The sequence below is a fragment of the Oenanthe melanoleuca genome, chromosome 10 (assembly GCF_029582105.1).
Source record: "Oenanthe melanoleuca isolate GR-GAL-2019-014 chromosome 10, OMel1.0, whole genome shotgun sequence".
Lineage (NCBI taxonomy): Eukaryota > Metazoa > Chordata > Aves > Passeriformes > Muscicapidae > Oenanthe > Oenanthe melanoleuca.
In genome coordinates, this window is record NC_079344.1 from 1,608,433 (window position 1) to 1,624,958 (window position 16,526).

The 16,526-nt window shown below is 49.5% G+C and overlaps 1 protein-coding gene across 1 annotated transcript in view; it reads right to left on the reverse strand.

Annotated features, from left to right (window-relative positions):
* Nucleotides 1-12,830: 12,830 nt before the first annotated feature.
* Nucleotides 12,831-16,526, reverse strand: part of SMAD6 (SMAD family member 6) — a 37,401-nt gene continuing 33,705 nt past the window's right edge. The window contains exon 4 of the mRNA XM_056499406.1: nt 12,831-13,795. Coding sequence (XP_056355381.1) covers nt 13,254-13,795 — 542 coding nt within the window. The 3' untranslated portion in view covers nt 12,831-13,253. The remainder of the gene's footprint in view (nt 13,796-16,526) is intronic.

Sequence of the window (16,526 nt, forward strand, 5' to 3'; positions counted from 1 at the left end):
AATTATTTTTCCTTGCATTGCTCAGAGCACCTCTCCCTCTGCTCCTGGAAAAAAAAGGCAGCATCAGATTTTCCAGCAGGACAAGCCCTGTGTGTCAGGAAGGTTTTCTTTCAGCAATGTGCTAAAGAAGTGCAAAGGGTCACGGGAGCTCTGGGATGACATCAGCCTCTTTACTATTAATCCTGTGTTGAATATTATCCAGGAGAGAGTAATTTTTAATGGGGCCCTGGTTTGTCTTGTTTAAACTTGCACATACCTGAGCTACTTTTAGGCCTAAACCCACAGAAAAGAAAATAATGCAGCTTGGCTTTAGTGGAAGCAAGAGAAGTGCTAATTCCACCTTCTTTTATCTCCACATTTACTCAGTAGTACAGAGTAAATAGACCAAAATGGAGATTGTTACATTAAGGCACACCTAATAACACCACTCCATCCTTAATGCCAATTAACTCTGGGGCCTTTCAACATTGCACTCACTCAGAGCACACTTCAGATAATACAGCTGATAGAGGAGGTGAAAAACATGGTGTGATCAGCAGCAGAGGGGAAAGCTGAGCTTCCAGCAGCAGAATGAAAGCGTTTCTCCTGGCAGCACACACAATTTTTTGTCCTGCAGGTCTCCAGGGCTTGACCAGTCTCTCATTCCCAACCCCTCCACGCTGTTATTAAATACAAGAGATGAGCCCCAAGCTGCAGGAAAAGAATTTGGGAGCCCAGTTTTGGTGCTAATCCCAGATTTACAACTAAAGCTGGGTGTAAAGGAGCTGAGCAGCTCCTTTAGGCTTGCCCAGAGTCACAGAATCACAGCCTGGTTTGGGGTGGAGGGCACCTCAAGAACCAGCTCATTCCACTCTCCTGTGGTGGGCAGGGACATTTTCCACTGCCCCAGGCTGCTCCAAGGATTGCTCAGCCCAGTCTCTCACCTGGCAGTGAGGAAAGGAGGGAATCAGGCATCCTGTATCCACAGGAGCAGAACTGCCAAAGGAGCCTCAACCATTTGTGTGAGCAAAGGACCCAAGTCCAGCCCTGCCAAGGACACCAGGGATGGGTTTCCCTGCCAGGATGGATGGAGGTCACACCCAGCTTTCCTGCCCTTTTGTTAGAAATGGACCAACACAGCTCCCTGAAGGTGCCCCAGAAAATCCTCCAGGAAGTGTAAAGTTGTATTAATGATCCAAAAAGATTTGATTTTTTTTTTTAAATTTAAAGAACCATCTGTCTGCTAAAAATGGCAGAGAGTCTCCGATGGAATTCAACTCCAGTAGTGATGCCCAGTTACACAGCTGGACACCAGTGCCAGCACTGGAGACTGGTGCCCGTGGCTCCTTCCACACATTGCTGCTCCCAAAAAAGCCCCAGGTGCCCAGAGCTGACCAAGAAGAACCCACAGCCACCAGGGGAAATCACAGCTCACAACAAGAGGCTACAGGGCCTGAATGCTCCACAGTTAGAGAGGGAGTTTTTAATTTTCATGCTCTAAATTAAGTCATCATCAGTTATTCCTGAGATGGAAGGTATGATCTCCCTTTCTAAATATACACCTGGAGGGCTGCCAGGGGAGCACAGGCTCCAAAACCAACAGGCAACCCAGCCTGGAGGAGAGGAGAAGCCCTTGGAGACCTGGGGAACTGCTGGAGAGGATTTTCACAGCAGGGAGAGGAAAGCTCGGCTGGAGCAGCCCTGGAGCCCAAGGAGCTGCAGAGCCTGGATCCAGAGCTCCTGGCCATGGGCAGGAGCTGGTGCTGCTCACACAGGATGAGCTCAGCTCCTTCCAAACCTGCCCAGGGGGACAGGAGGTGTCTGACACACCCAGGCTGGGACAAACCCACGGCAGGAAGATGCGGGATCCTCACAAGGCTGGGATGTTCCAGAGCCCAGCACCCACACCCCAGGGGCAGGCAGTGAAAACCAAACTCCTCACTTCCCCCTTGCCCATCAAGCCCAAAGAGTGATGATTAATCAGGGGAACAATCACTAATGGCACCATCCTGAAATTCTAAATATCACCTTCATTTTACAATTCTTTCAAAAAGGGACTTGCCTGAAACTAGATTTAGGATTTAGACCACAGTCCATTATTTTTCTGTTTACCAAACTGAGGCATGGCTCACTCCAGATTTCCTATCACAGCAGCTCCTCCCTTCTCTGCTGCCAAAAAAAGTTTCTCCTCTATCCTTGAAAATTAATTAATTGTGGAAGAACATGTCCATATTTCCATTTAAAAAATTACTCTCCCAAAGGCTGCTGGATTTATCAAAAACTGCCCCAAACATGGGTAAGAGACAGGGCCATTCCTGCTCCCTGCTAATGGGGTGTTAAATTATCCCAATTACAAGTGTTGCAATGTCACATCTTTAGCTCTGTAACAAGCAGCAAAATCTTGGCACGGCTTTTGGCCAAAGGCAATTGCTTATCAAACCCGGTGCCAGAGAAAAATGATAACAATTTCCTAATGCATCAGAGGAATGCTGCAGTGGGATGCAGAGCTTCATTAGCCAGAGACAAGCCCATTGTGGCTCCCATCGTGGCAGGAAGAGGAGAGGAGAGGAGCAGAGCCCAGCCAGGGCCCCTGGGGGGTGTTAATCCACTCCCTGCTCCTGATTTGTTCAGAAAGCTCCGGGGTTTGTACTCACCGAGCTGAATTCAGAGAGCCCAACAGCAGCACAGAGAGGATTTATGGACTATAGAATCCTTTAGGCTGGAAAAGACCCCTCAGGTCAAGTCCAACCATTAAACACCACCAAAAGCAGCCTGGCTGCAGGGGGAGGCAGCAAGGCTGGGATGGGTGTCCCAAGGCTGCTGCCTCCAGCAATCCTTCAGCATCAAGCTCAGCCCCACCTGAAAAAGGAGGGATAAAGATCTGATACCCTGAGCAACACCCAGATAGTCACAGGATGCACAGCACACAAATTGATCCTGTTTGGAGAGCCAGCAGCACATCAGGATTGTTCCCACAGACTCCCAGGTTTAGGTTAAACTCAGAAATCCTGCAGCAGCAGCTCCAGCAGCTCTGCATCCCCATCCTGCTGGAACCTGAGCAAAGCCTGCACTGAGGGGAAAAATAACACGGGGGGAGGAAGAAAGGCAGCTGAACTTTGTTTAACCCCACAACGAGTGCAAAGGGATTTCTTATTTTCTTCTCTCTGGTTTGTCCATCCCTAATTAGTATCTCAGAAAGCCATGTCAGAGTTTTGTAACCCCACCAGAGCAGGAAGGCTCAGCCAGGACTGCCTGGGGCTGCAGAAATTCAGAGTTTTTGCTCTCTCCTCCCAGCACTTCCCCCCAGGCCAGACATCACAGCACTCTTTGGCCCAAGAAGTCCTCACAAGGTGACCAAAATTGGATTGGTGGAAGCTGGAGCTCCCTGACCTGGAGCCAGCGCTGGGAACATCACCAGGACTTCACCATCCAAAGTTATGAAAGATGTCACCATGGCCTGCAGCTCCCAGTGGGGACAATTCCCCCACACTTTGTCCATTTAATCTCAAGGGTGAGGAGCTCAGCTTTGGAAGTTTCATCCACCCCAGGCACAGCTTGAGGTGCAGGAGACTGAGATGGAGTGGGAAGGATAAAATCCTCTCTCTATCCCAAAGCCCCAGGGCCAGCAGCTGTCTCAGGGATGCAAATATTTCTACTGTGAACCACTAAAAACCAGGATTTCTCATCCCATGGGTATTTTGGGTGCTCCCAGGAGCACTGAGGCAGGGAACCACGGAAAGCTCAGGGAAGGCTGAAGCACTCAGAGCTGCTGTTGGATTTTAAGGGCTGTTTCCTGGCAGTGGGTGTTTCAGGAATATTCATTCATAACAGTCAACTCACACCAAAAATCCCAGAGTTGCCATTAGATATCCACAACAGAAATCAGGTCTAAGAGCTCAGCCAGGCCAGGGAACACAATCAGTGCTAAATGATCCATTATCCAGCCAAGGGAGTTCAATAAAACCACCACGACTTCCTAACAAGCCAAAATATGAGACTGCTCATGTAGAAACCTTTGATCCTAGAGAACAACAAGTACTTAAAAGGAATCTCATCCATTCACCAATTCCTCCCACTCATGGGCTACCAAAACCTGGCCAGGACATTCCTTTGTGGAGAGATGGAGATTTTACACCAGATGTTGGGGATTGATGTTCAGAGCAGCACAGAGTCTGGGTCACCAGGACTTGGTGCTGCCTGGAAGGTTTTGGGGTGTCCTCAATCCACGTCACCCCCTCCAGAGCACACCCAGCTCAACAGGGTTCACAGCTGGCTCCTCCTGCACCAGAGCAGGGGCTCCAGAGGAGACACATCCTTCCTGATAATGCAGCCCAGCTTCCTTTGCCCTGTTCCCATCGGGGCTCTATTTCTAGGTAGCCAGTTTAGCCCCCTGGTCCCACACGTGGCACCGCAGCATCGCCTTCCCCACTCACAGAAACCCTTCCTCTGCTGAGAAACAACCCCCAGCAGCTCCTAAAACTCGACAAGGAGTGGCCAACACCAGGAGACAACAGAGCAGGGGTGTGGGAGAAGGAAGAAAACACTGAGAAAAGCAATGAGCCAGCTCTGGAACAAAGCAAGCAGAAAGGATCCCGTTTGTACAAGATATTCCGAGCGCCGCTGTCAGTCCATCATGGTTTGTATTAAACCCAGATGGAGATCATCTCCTCTTCAAAGAGAAGTGGCTGGAGTTGTTACAGTGGGCCAGCTGCTTTGGAGCTCCCCTTCTCCCTGCAGTGTAATATATCCCGTGCTCGCTGGAGCTCACGTCCCGTGGAATATCCGTGCAATTTGTAACCAGCACACAATGCAGCTCAGCTGCAATTCCATAAATCACCCCCAGCCTCCGTTTCATCATAAATCTTCTGATAGCTCTGCCTTGCAAAGGACCAAGCAAAGGTTTGAAAGGGTTTTGTTTTGGTTTTTTTTTTTTTTTCCTTCTCCTCGTCTTTCAAAGGGAAAAAGAGATTCAAAGACATTTGCAAAATCCACAAGGGGTCAGTGTCTTGGCAGAAATCCTCCTCCAGCGCCGAGGAACACAGGCATGGCCCCAGCTCCAGGATGTTTTTAATACTCTGAGACAAGGGAAGGATTTGTGGGGGCAGGGGGTTGATTTTGATGTTTCTCCCTGCCTCCTTTTTTAAATGAAAAAAAGCAACTCAAGCAGCAATTCTGCTTGGCTGGGCTGTTTTTGTGCCTCGGCACGAGTGACCTCTGAGGAGTGGGAGAGCCCTGCAGGGGGATGCTGACCTTGGCCCTGCCCTGCTCAGCCCAGCAGCTCTGCCAGCGCTCACAAACATCCCCTGGGGGGCCACAAAGGGACGGGGGGATCAGAACCCCTCGGGTTCACTCTGCTGCAGCTCCACGGACAGCTCAGGGCTCCCCAGTTTGGGGACATCACCCAGGCAGGATGAGGCTGCACAGCAAAGTGGGAAGGGTCAGTGAGACCCCAAACTTCATCCCAAACCCACATCCCACCACAGGGCTGGTGCTGGACAAACCTTCAGAGCCTTAAATAAAGCCCAGTGCCCAAATCCTCCCCTCTCCTGATGCACCTGAGGGTCTGACACCAAAAGCAGATCTAAAGGAGGGATGGAAACTACAACATCTTCAAGGTCCCTTCCAACCCAGCCCATCCTGTGGGGGAACAGAGAATGTCCCAGCCCTTCTCCAAACAGTGACCTCAGAGGTGTTTCTAAAATAAATGCAGAACATGCCCAGTGTTGCTGCAGTTCATTCATGACCACGTGAAAAGCAGGCTGAGCTTTCCAAGTCCATCTGCTGCATTTTCCTGCCCAAATGGAGGATTCAGAGTTGCTTTGCTGATTTTCCATTGACTCAGGGGCTGCTGCTCCAAGAGGAGATGCCCAGGGGCCTCACAAGCCTTGGTCTCCTCCCTTTCTCAGGTGTGTGGCACCAGCCCAAAGCCCAGGAGGGTCTCTGAGGGGGGCTCAGGCTGGTGAGAGAGGAAGGATTGCCCAAATCTCACTCAAGGAGCAGCTCTGACCTCCCACCCTCCCTCCACACACCACCACTAACTTATCTTGGAGGAAACATTTCACAACATCACATTAAAAAATTCTTTTACATTTAATAAACCAAAGTTTATGACCATTAAGCTGCTATCAAAAGCCTTCTGGAAATCTCAGCTTGTCTAACTCCAGGCTAAAAAATCTCCAAAAAATCACCACAGAACCCCTTTCACCTTGCTTGATCCCAGCTCATGTGCACATTCTTGTGAGAGGTTTCCTATGCAGGAATTCAAGGCTATCAATTTTAAGTTTTTTTTTAAGGAAAAGCAATCCTGAGCTCAGTTCCCATCAGGACATCACACATGAAGCCACCTCAGGTGCTGGAGGCTCCTGCCTGAGTTCCTACAGCTGCACTGCAGTTCCACAGGACACTGACCCCAAAAACAGAACCCCAGCACAGGGACAGGCCTGACCCACATCTCCAATTTCAGGGATTGATAAAACTGGGCAGAGAGGAAGGAAGTTCTCCCATCCCATTCCCACAGATGGAGGTGACACCAGATGTTCCCTGCAGCCACTTTCTGGAGAGCAGAGCTTGGATCCCACCAGGGACTTCCCTGCCAACACAACCAGCTGGAGGAGGGGAGGATTTGCCCTCCTGAAACCACAACCAGAGGGGATCTCATGCAGCAGAAACAGAACTCAGCAGGGACTTCCCTGGTGGGAGGCTCAGAGAAAAGCAGAAGAGCCTTTGTGACCATCCCCAGCTACCTTCAGCACCAAACCCCACATCCAGAAATTCACACCTTGGCCAGCTCTGAGAAGCAATAATTGGTTAATTATGACTTGCCAGAGTTATTTTTGAACTGCTGCTGTGACAGAAGAGCTGCAGAAGCTGCTGCAGCATCACCTTCCCTGGGCTGATGGTCCCAGTCCATCCCCACCATGAGAGCTGCACCATGGGCTGGCTCAGAGTCCTCAGAAGAAGGAGAAAAACATTCTGAATTCCCCAGCATTTGAATCACAGGAGGGGTTGCCAAGAACGGGCCTCCCTCCTTCCAGTTTCATAATTCCTCAGTGCTCAGACCCCATTTGGGTAATAATTAACTGTTCCCAGCACAGCCCTGGCACACAGACCCTCAGAATTAGCAGCACTGAGCTGATTTCTGTTAATTACAGTTTTGGAAGGAGAAGAGGAAGGAAAGCAATTTCCAGAGATGTGGGGGATTTTCTTCCCAGCTTTCCCCAGCATCCTTGGGGAGAAGGAGCTTCACACCCACCATGGAGCTTCCAGAAATGGGCTGTGGTTTCAATTCTGCCTCCCCAAAGTGGGCACAGATCCTGCCCCACACACAGCTCCCTGTTTGTGCCACCAGCCTGGAGAGCCTCGTGTCCCAAATGCCCCCAGACCCGACTCTGCCAGTGCTGGGACCCCCACAGGGACAGCAGGGACAGAATGTTCTCCCTCCAAAACCTGCAGGGAGGCTCTGGGGACTCTCCCCTTTGCTGCCATCCCTGTTCCCTGTCTGTGCACACTGGGGATGCCAGGCTGGAGGGCACAGAGCCAGGGGACCCTGGGGACAGAGCCAGGCTGTCACCTGCTGCCACTGGGACTGAATCACACAGGGAGGCCACCAAAAATGTGTTGTGGCCATTTCATTTGGTTCCTGCCCCACCATGGACCGAGCTGGTGCCTCTCTCCTGCCCCACTGTCCCACATTCCAAGGCACTGCCAATGGAAAACCCATCCTGGGACAGGCAGCAGGTCAAAGGCACTTTATTATTAAAAATAAATTTAAAATCGATCAATAAAGAAGTTTCTGTGAGTCTTCCCCTTCCCTTCAGCACCCTCCCCACACCCCCAGTGCTGCTGGGGCAGGAAACACCAGCCTGACATTTGTTGGATTCAGGAATTTGGGAGCCTGGAGTCTTCTCTGCCCTTTATCTCCACCCAGGGGGTCTGGAAATCTCCCTGGCATCATCCAAGAACAGCAGCACTTAGGACATTCCCTCTGCTTCCCTGTCCAGGCTGACAATACTGCGGGCAAAATTATTCCCACGAAAAAATTTGGTATCTCCAAAAAAAAAAAAAAAAAATTTGGTACCTCCAAGTCTGGCCTGGCAGTGCAGAAAGCAAGAGGCAGGAAAAGCAGCAGAGAAAGCCAGAGAGGAGCTGGGTTCATTTTTCAGCTGAGTTTCCTAAGGAAATTGGGATGAGCCACCCTGCCTGTCCATCCCCTTTCCTGAAGCACTTTGCTGCTAACCAGAGCTGTGCAGGGAAATCCAAGCCCCAGCTGCAATCCCACAGCAGCTGCAGCCCCCAACCCTCCTCAGCAAAGTCCTTCATTTTCTCCAAGCTTTGCCCTTCCACCAGTGGGGTGCACTTCCCACCACCCTCCCAGGGCTCCATCCCCTTCCCCAAGGTCCATTTTCAGCTTTGTCCCCCTCAGCCAGGGCTGGAAAGTCACATTTCCCTAAGAAATTCTGGGAAAAGAATTGGTTTTAATGAGAAGACTTTCTTTTTTTTTTTCTTCCCCTCTGCTCTCTTCCACAGCCAAGCTAATAAAAATGGAAAGCAATAAGAAATTCCAGCAGAAGGGAGGTGTGGGGGAGGAGCAAAGGGAAGATACCACTCATTTAAACCTATCCTAAACAGGAGATAATTAGGCACATATATCCCAGAAAGAACAGCAACAGTATATGCAATTATTGGGAATGCACACTTTAAGTGCATTTGCCAAAAATGCCTGTTTTTATTAAAAAGGAATGGTTTCACAAAGGCCCAACTGTAAGAAAGGTTGTAATTTGCCCAAATAAAACTTAATTTGATCCATGAAATAGCTGTGGTTTATTGTGTAATATATGTGCTATGTGTTTTAATTTAATAGAATCCAATATAATTGCAAGCCAGTTGAGTTTCAGAGCAATTTTGGGTTGTTCCCACAGTGTGCAGAGCACAGATGCCACTTTGTGCATCTCACCAGCACATCCATAAATCAGGAGTATAGGAAGGATTATCCACAAAGCAGCAAGTAATGCTTCATCACGCTCCAGACAGAAGAGAAAACCTTTGAGGGAAGTTATTTACAGGAAATAACTCAGGATGCTCTGCACTCAGCCAGGCTCCTGGATGAGTTTTGGGGTGCTGGACCAGCCCAGACATCACCCAGGGATGCCATGAACCCCCTTGCAGTGCCCCAGCACCTCAAGTGAGGGGAGGTGAATCCTTATTTTTGCTTTCTAGAAGCTCCTGGTCCATGCATGAGACCAGATCTGAGCTGCTCCCAGGCAGCTCAGGGCACAGGGACACACTGAGGGGAAGGAACCAGGATCTGTCCCCCAGCACAGCTCCCAAACTGAGCTCAAACCATCCATCCCCAGAGCCAGCTCCCTCCACGGGGCATGCACTGCATTACAGACACATCTGATTTATTTTTGTCCTGGGACAAAACCCCACAACCCTCCTCCTGCTCCTGAGGCTCATCCCTCAGAGCACCAGCAGCTCCATGCTCTGACCCAGCACCACCCTGAAGCTCTTCCTCCCCTTCACTCCCACCCCAGAGCACCCAGAGATTTGGGAGGCCCAGGCTGGTGTGTGAGCAGCTCTGCTAAAAGCATTAACCCACATCCCAAGGAGCTGGAGACCTTCCACCACTCAACAGCATCACCTCCAGCTCCTCTCTCTGACCAACAGGGATGTTTGTCTTTTCTCCTGGTAGCCCACACAAAGCCCTGAATTTAAATTCCAGCCCTGAACTTTGCATTGGACATTGAATTATCCATTTTTGCTGTGGAGATAAAGAGGAAGGATTATGGCCTGAAGACTGGCAGCCCCCTAAAACTGCAGCCAAACCTGTGCCACAAGGGCTCTCAACCTCTCTTTCTCAGAAGAGCTGACATTTGGATGAATTTAGCAATAATTTTTTTTCCATTCTGGCTGGAGAAAAGCATTTCTCAGTCACAGCAGCAATGAAAGTCAAGGACTGGGATGATGGATGTCTGCTCACAGAGGAGCAGCAGCCTCTGGCTGCTCCTCCTCAGCCCAATGCAGAGTTTTAAAACCCATTATTGCTAAATTAAGAGGATCCTGTCAAATAAAAACACCCCACACACCAAAGCAAGGACTCAGGCCCAACACTGGAATTACTAATTCAGGAGTTCCACTGGAACGGAACTGGGGTACACCCACAGCACCAGGAGAATTCAGCTGCTGACTCCATCAAAGCCTTGGCACTCACAGAACATTTGTCCAGAGTTTCACAGCTTGAACACCAGCTCAGGACATCCCCCTGTCCCAGAAGCCCCAGAGATGAGCCAGGGCTCCCTGAGCTCAGGCTGACCTCTGGGTGCAGCACAAGGGGTGTTCCAGCACTGCTACAGAAAAAAACCTTCTCACTTCCCCACTGCACTGCCCAAAACATCCCTCAAAAAAAACCAAAAAACAAAGCCCCTGGTGGTTTGTAACCACAGGAGTGACCCAAAGCCTCCTCAGGACAAAGCTGAGCAGCAGCAGCTCAGCCCAAGGACAGCCCAGCACCTTCTTTAATTTCTACCCTTACAAACAGAACACCACAGACCTCGATGTGCCACTTACCTGGGGGGCTGGGAGGCCCCAGTTCCTGCAGAAGGAGGAAAATCCCCACTCAGAGGAGCTCAGGAAGCTACTCAGAAAAGTGTGGCTGTGGCCATCCTGCTTTTATAGGGGCTGGGAACCAGCAGCAGCTGTGGGTGCTGCACAGCAGAATCCCATCAGCTCATCCATCCAACCCAAGCTGCTCCTGCAAACCTGGCAGGGAATTAACTCCTCTTTCCCACCCCAAAGGCTGCTCCAGGTGCCAATTCCCAGCCCCCAGTGCAGGGGATGTGCAGGGAAGGCTCCAGCTGAGCTCTCACAGGGTCCAGTGTGCAGCTCCACAGCTTTGAAGTCCTAAAGTTCCTTTGAAGAGTTCTAAGTTTCAATGATTATAAAGCATTAAAGGGGCAAAATGAGACAGAAAAGGATGCTTGATGTCTTATTTCATTGCCTCACCATAAAATCCTTTTTTATTCCCTTTAAAGCCCCACTGTCAGCTGAAATAAAACTCCAGATTTATTCCTGGGGAAGCACATGAAAAAAAGAGAATTAAGCACCATCAGTGGATTGCACAAGGGAAAGCCCAGAGTTAACCCTCAAATCCATCCTTGGTGCTTTTTTATCCAAAATATGAAGTGGGTAGAAAGTGGAAAATGGTGGCACCAGGAGGAGAACAGGGAGCAAAGTGTGAGTGGGAAATGCTGGGACAAAGCAAAGGAAACAGGGAAAGCAACTTTCGCTGGTGCTTCCCAGGTAAAACGAGGTCAGTGTTAATAAAAATCTCTTTAAAAAGCCCCCAAAACATAAAAATGGCCTCTTGATTGACTGTGTGGAAGTGATACAGCAAGGGAGGTGGGTGGTTTGGCAGGACCCACCAAACCTAAGCCAAAGGGATAAAAAAACCCCTGCAAAGCTCTTGAAAGCTGCTTTAAATGAGAGTGACATGTTTTGACACCGTTCCCTAAGAATGGCTGTAACACAAACAAAAATTAATGATGTCAAGTATTAATACTGATGCTGCAGGAATTCAACCAATGTGGTCCCAATTAAACATCAAATATGGTCATAATTTGAAAAATGTCATTGCAACATTCCCTGCTTGGATCTCTCCCAGCACCCACCCAGGTTTGTGTTTCCCTCTGGGATCAGCCCCACCTTCCTCCATCCCTGCAAGTGCCCAAGGCCAGGCTGGAGGGGGCTTGGAGCACCCTGGGATAGTGGAAAATGTGCAACAAAATGAGATTTCAGGTCTGCTCCAACCCAAACCATTCCAGGATTCCACAATTCTGTGATTCCCCATCCTCACTCATGGCTGTGGCAGGAATATCAGGAGGGCTTTGGAGTAGTAAATTTAAGCCTTATTTAACTTTTTGAGGTCTCACTGCATCTTTTTCTCTGCAAATATGAAGGTGACAAAAACATCCTCTGCAACCTTGAAAGCTTCCCAGTCACTGGGATTTTCTGGAAATCAAAGGCACAGGGATTTGTGGCAGGACTCTAGGACTTGGCAGAGCTGCTCCCTGGCAATAAATAACTTCTGTGACCAAGCAAAGCTTGTGTCCAACCTGCCCCTGCCAGGCCCAGCTCAGTCAGAGCAGAGGGGCTGATTTTATCCAGCATTTCCAGGCAGAGTAAATCAGCTCAGACAGGCACATCTGACCAGGACATTTTTTTGGCTGCAGCTGCTCCTCAGAGTAAATATATTCTTCCCAAACACTCCTGGATCATTTATTGCCTGGATGACACACTGGGAGATCTACAGGACAGAGCTGCTCACGGCTCCTCTGAGGCACTGGAGACATTCCCAAAATCCAGGCCATGCTCCAGTGGAGGATCCACCCAACCAGGAGTTGTCCAAAAACTCCATTTGTTTCTGAACCATCAAACACATCCAGGACCTGCAGGACTCACGGACAACCCCTGGGTAAGGCTGAAAATCCAAACTGGTCCTGCTGGGCAGCTTTGTGGCCATGGGATATTCTGCTTTTTTCCACTGATTAGCACTGATGAAGAATAATCTGCACAATTAATGTGCACCCTGGTCCTCACCCTGCTCTGAGTTATCAGAGGGGTCAGACAGCCCTGGGTGAGAAGAGCTACAGATGTTCCTCTCACCTCCTCCCAGTGCTCCTGCTCTCCACCCAGCCTCACTCTCCCTCCTCCTGGAGCCAGCTGCAGCCTTCCAGCCCATTCACTGATTTTCCAGGGTCCTGGCTGAGATGGGAGACAGCAGCTGCCCCCTGGAACTCCCCTGACTGCTGCCAACTTCAGCTGGGGGGGGAAGAAAAAAGACAAATCCCCCCCCATAATGCGAATACTTTATTATCAATGAGTGACTGGTATTAGCTTTTTGTCTGGGTATTAATAATATTTCAAAAAACCATACATCAAAATTAGGGCTTTCTCCTATTTTTGCTGTATAATTTTTGTTTTTTTTTTCTTTTTTTTTTTAAAAATCTGTATTGAAAGAATTATATAAGCCAAAGTGCATTTTCTGTTTTTTGTCCATATACACATTGCACCATACATAAATAATTACATTGTAAAAATGACTCCATAATTACAAGTATAATATATATTTTCATATAATATATAAAACTTTATATTAAATCTAGGTAGATGATATTTGGGATAGTCTGTGTCTTTTTTTTTTTTTTTTTCTTTTTTTTTTTTTTAAAAATTTTCGCGCGCGCGTTGGTTTTTTTTTTTTTTTTTTTTCTGTCGTTCTTTCATCGGTTGTTGCTGAGCAGGATCTCCAGCCAACACGGACACGAGGTGATGAACTGCCTGGAATAACAAGGCCCCCAACCCTTGGCAAAGCTGATCCTGACGCTGTTGGGGTCGTAGGGCCCGTCGGTGTAATCCAGCTCGGCCGTGTGCTGCAGCAGGCAGGACTTGTCGTAGTCGAACACCTTGATGGAGTAGCCCGGCATCACCTTGCGCACCACCAGCGTCCTGCAGCTGGGCATGTCCAGCGTGGGCGAGTTGACGAAGATGGGGTGCTCGCTGCGGTTGTAGGCCCACACCCCGTCCGGCTCCTTGCTCAGCAAAATCCCGTAGCCGATTTTACTCCGAGTCCTTCTCACAGTCTCGCTCCTGTTGTCCAGGTTGAGCTGTCCCAGGCAGAAGCCGTTTCCTTGAGGTAGGTCGTAGAAGATACTGACAGACTGTTCGTACACTGTGTACAGACGGCCCACGCGCGTCCGGTGCTCCCAGTAGGCCACGTTGCACCAATGGCTCCTCTTCGCGGCGTCGGGCGACGTGCTGGCGTCTGCGGGGAGAGACAGCGGTCAGGAGAGCTGGGAGCAGCTGGGAAGGAGCAGGGATGGAGGCTGGGAACAGCTCCTCCCACCCATGGGCTGTGAGCAGTGAGAGCTTGGACTTGTGCTCAACCCAACCCTCGTGTTCAACGCAAACTTTGTGCTCAACCCAAAATTGGTGTTCAACCCAACCCTCGTGTTCAATGCAAACTCCATGTTCAACCCAAAAACACTGTTCACCCAACCCTCATGTTCAATGCAAACTTTGTGCTCAACCCAACCCTTGTGTTCAACGCAAACTTTGTGCTCAACCCAAAATTGGTGTTTAACCCAACCCTTGTGTTCAACACAAACTTCACGTTCAACCCAACCCTCGTGTTCAATGCAAACTTTGCATTGAACACGAGGGTTGGGTTGAGCACAAACTCTATGTTCAACCCAAAACTGGTGTTCAACGCAAACTTGATGTTCAACTCAAAACTGGTGTTTAACCCAACCCTCGTGTTCAACCCAAACTTCACATTCAACCCAACCCTCGTGTTCAACATAAATTCTATGTACAGCACAAAACTGGTGCTCAACCCAACCCTCATGTTCAATGCAAACTCCATGTTCAACACTAAATTGATGTTCAACCCAACCCTCGTGTTCAACATAAATTTCATATTCAACATAAAATTGGTGTTCAACCCAAACTTTGTGTTCAACCCAACCCTTGCATTCAATGCAAACTTGATGTTCAACCCAAAATTGGTGTTCAACCTAAAACTTGCATTCAACACAAAATTGGTGTTCAACCCAACCCTTGTGTTCAACACAAACTTCGTGTTCAACCCAAAACTTGTATCCAACATAAATTTCATGTTCAACACAAAATTGGTGTTCAACCCAAAACTTGTGTTCAACACAAATTTTACACTCAACCAAAACTTGTGTTCAAGCCAAAACTGGAATTTAACCCAAAGTTCATGTTCAACACAACTTGTGCTCAACACAAACTCCATGTTCAAGCCAAACTTGTAAAGTTTGTGCTCAATCCAAAACCTGTAACCAAAACTTGTGTTCAACACAAACTTCATGTTCAACCCTGTATTTGTGTTCAACCCAAACTTGTATTTATCCCAAAATTTGTGTTCACCTTAAAAGTTGTTTAACCCAAAATTTGTGCTCAGCCCAAAGTCCATTTCAACCCAAAGCTTGTGCTCAGCCCAAATCCTGTCTTAATTAAGTCAAATTCCACCAAGACTGGCGGATCAAGCCCAGGCTGGAGACCCCACAGGACGCCCATGAGCTCAGCACGTCTCTCTCTCTCCAATTAATGTCCAACCCTGCATCCAGCAGCTGGATCCACATGTCCTCAGGGGATTTGCACTGCTCCCACCTCCCCAGCACCCTGAGCTCCTGCAGCCCCACTTCCCAAGCCCAGCTTGTGCCGAGCTGGCCCTGGGGACGTGCCTGGATGAGTGACCCGCCGGGTGTCTCCTCCGTGTAACATTCCCTGACAGCGACGCCGATGTTCCCACGGGGAACATGAAATCTGAGGAAGTGTTTCATGCCAAGGGGGAGTAGCTGCTATGAACCATACATGTCCTTCTAAAAAACCCATTGGAACTCTCTCCAGACAATGAGAAACGTCTCATCTTTCTAGGAATTACACTCAGGGAAGACGGGAGGGACGCGGGCTGCCAGAAATCTGTTTAATCTATGATGCCTCCAGAATTTATGATGTCTCCAGAAGGAAGACAGGAAAAGAAGGAGCCCCGAAGAGGGCGAATTAACCACTTGCTGAACATCACTCCTGCTCCTAGCACACTGTGGGGTTTCCAGGCAGAAGCAGTGCTGTCCCTGGAGCACTCAGCTCCCTGACAGCCCCTCACGTGCCCGCGCCCCGCTGACCCCGCTGCCTCTGTGCCATCACATCCCATTAACTCACCCAAGGGCTGATGCCATTATTTTGCTCCAGAGCCCCCATTTAGCAGCGGATTTCAGGCCCAGCCCCTCCAGCCCCGCTTCTTTTCAGGCTCAAATTACCCCGGAGGGCAGCGGGCTCCCCTCCCCATTAACCAGCTTTGAATTAAGCGGCTTTGTTGGAGTTTAACTGGAGTTGTAACTCTACAAATTTCAGGGGAGGGCCACGGGGGAGGGGTGACGGGGCAGGGAGGGAGGGAGCAGGATGCTCTTTGCTGTGGGCAGTGCTCATCAGCCTCAAGCAGCAGCAGGTCACATTTCTGGGGTACCATGTCTGTCTCCTCCCCTTTACCCAACACAGGTCACACTTTTGGGAGACCACATCTGTCTCTTCCCTATCACAGGTCACATTTTTGGGGGTACCATGTCATTCTCTTCCCCTTTACCCAGCACAGGTCACACTTTTGGGGGTACCATGTCATTCTCTTCCCCTTTACCCAGCACAGGTCACACTTTTGGGGGTACCATGTCAGTCTCTTCCCCTTCACCCACCACAGGTCACGTTTTTGGGGGTACCATCTCAGTCCATCCTCCTGCCATCACCAGGGACAACTTCCACTAAACCAGGGTGCTCAGAGGCCAATCCATCTTCCACAGCATCCAGTCTCCACAGCCATTTTCCCCTGGGACATGCTACAGATGCTCCCAAAGCCTTTCCAAAGCTCTCCCCAAACTCTGAGCTCTGCTCTTGTCCCACTCCAGTCATCTGGGGGCTACACACCAGCTCAGAGTCTTTCATGTGCCGGGGCTGGAGGCTGGTAGCAATTACTGAGC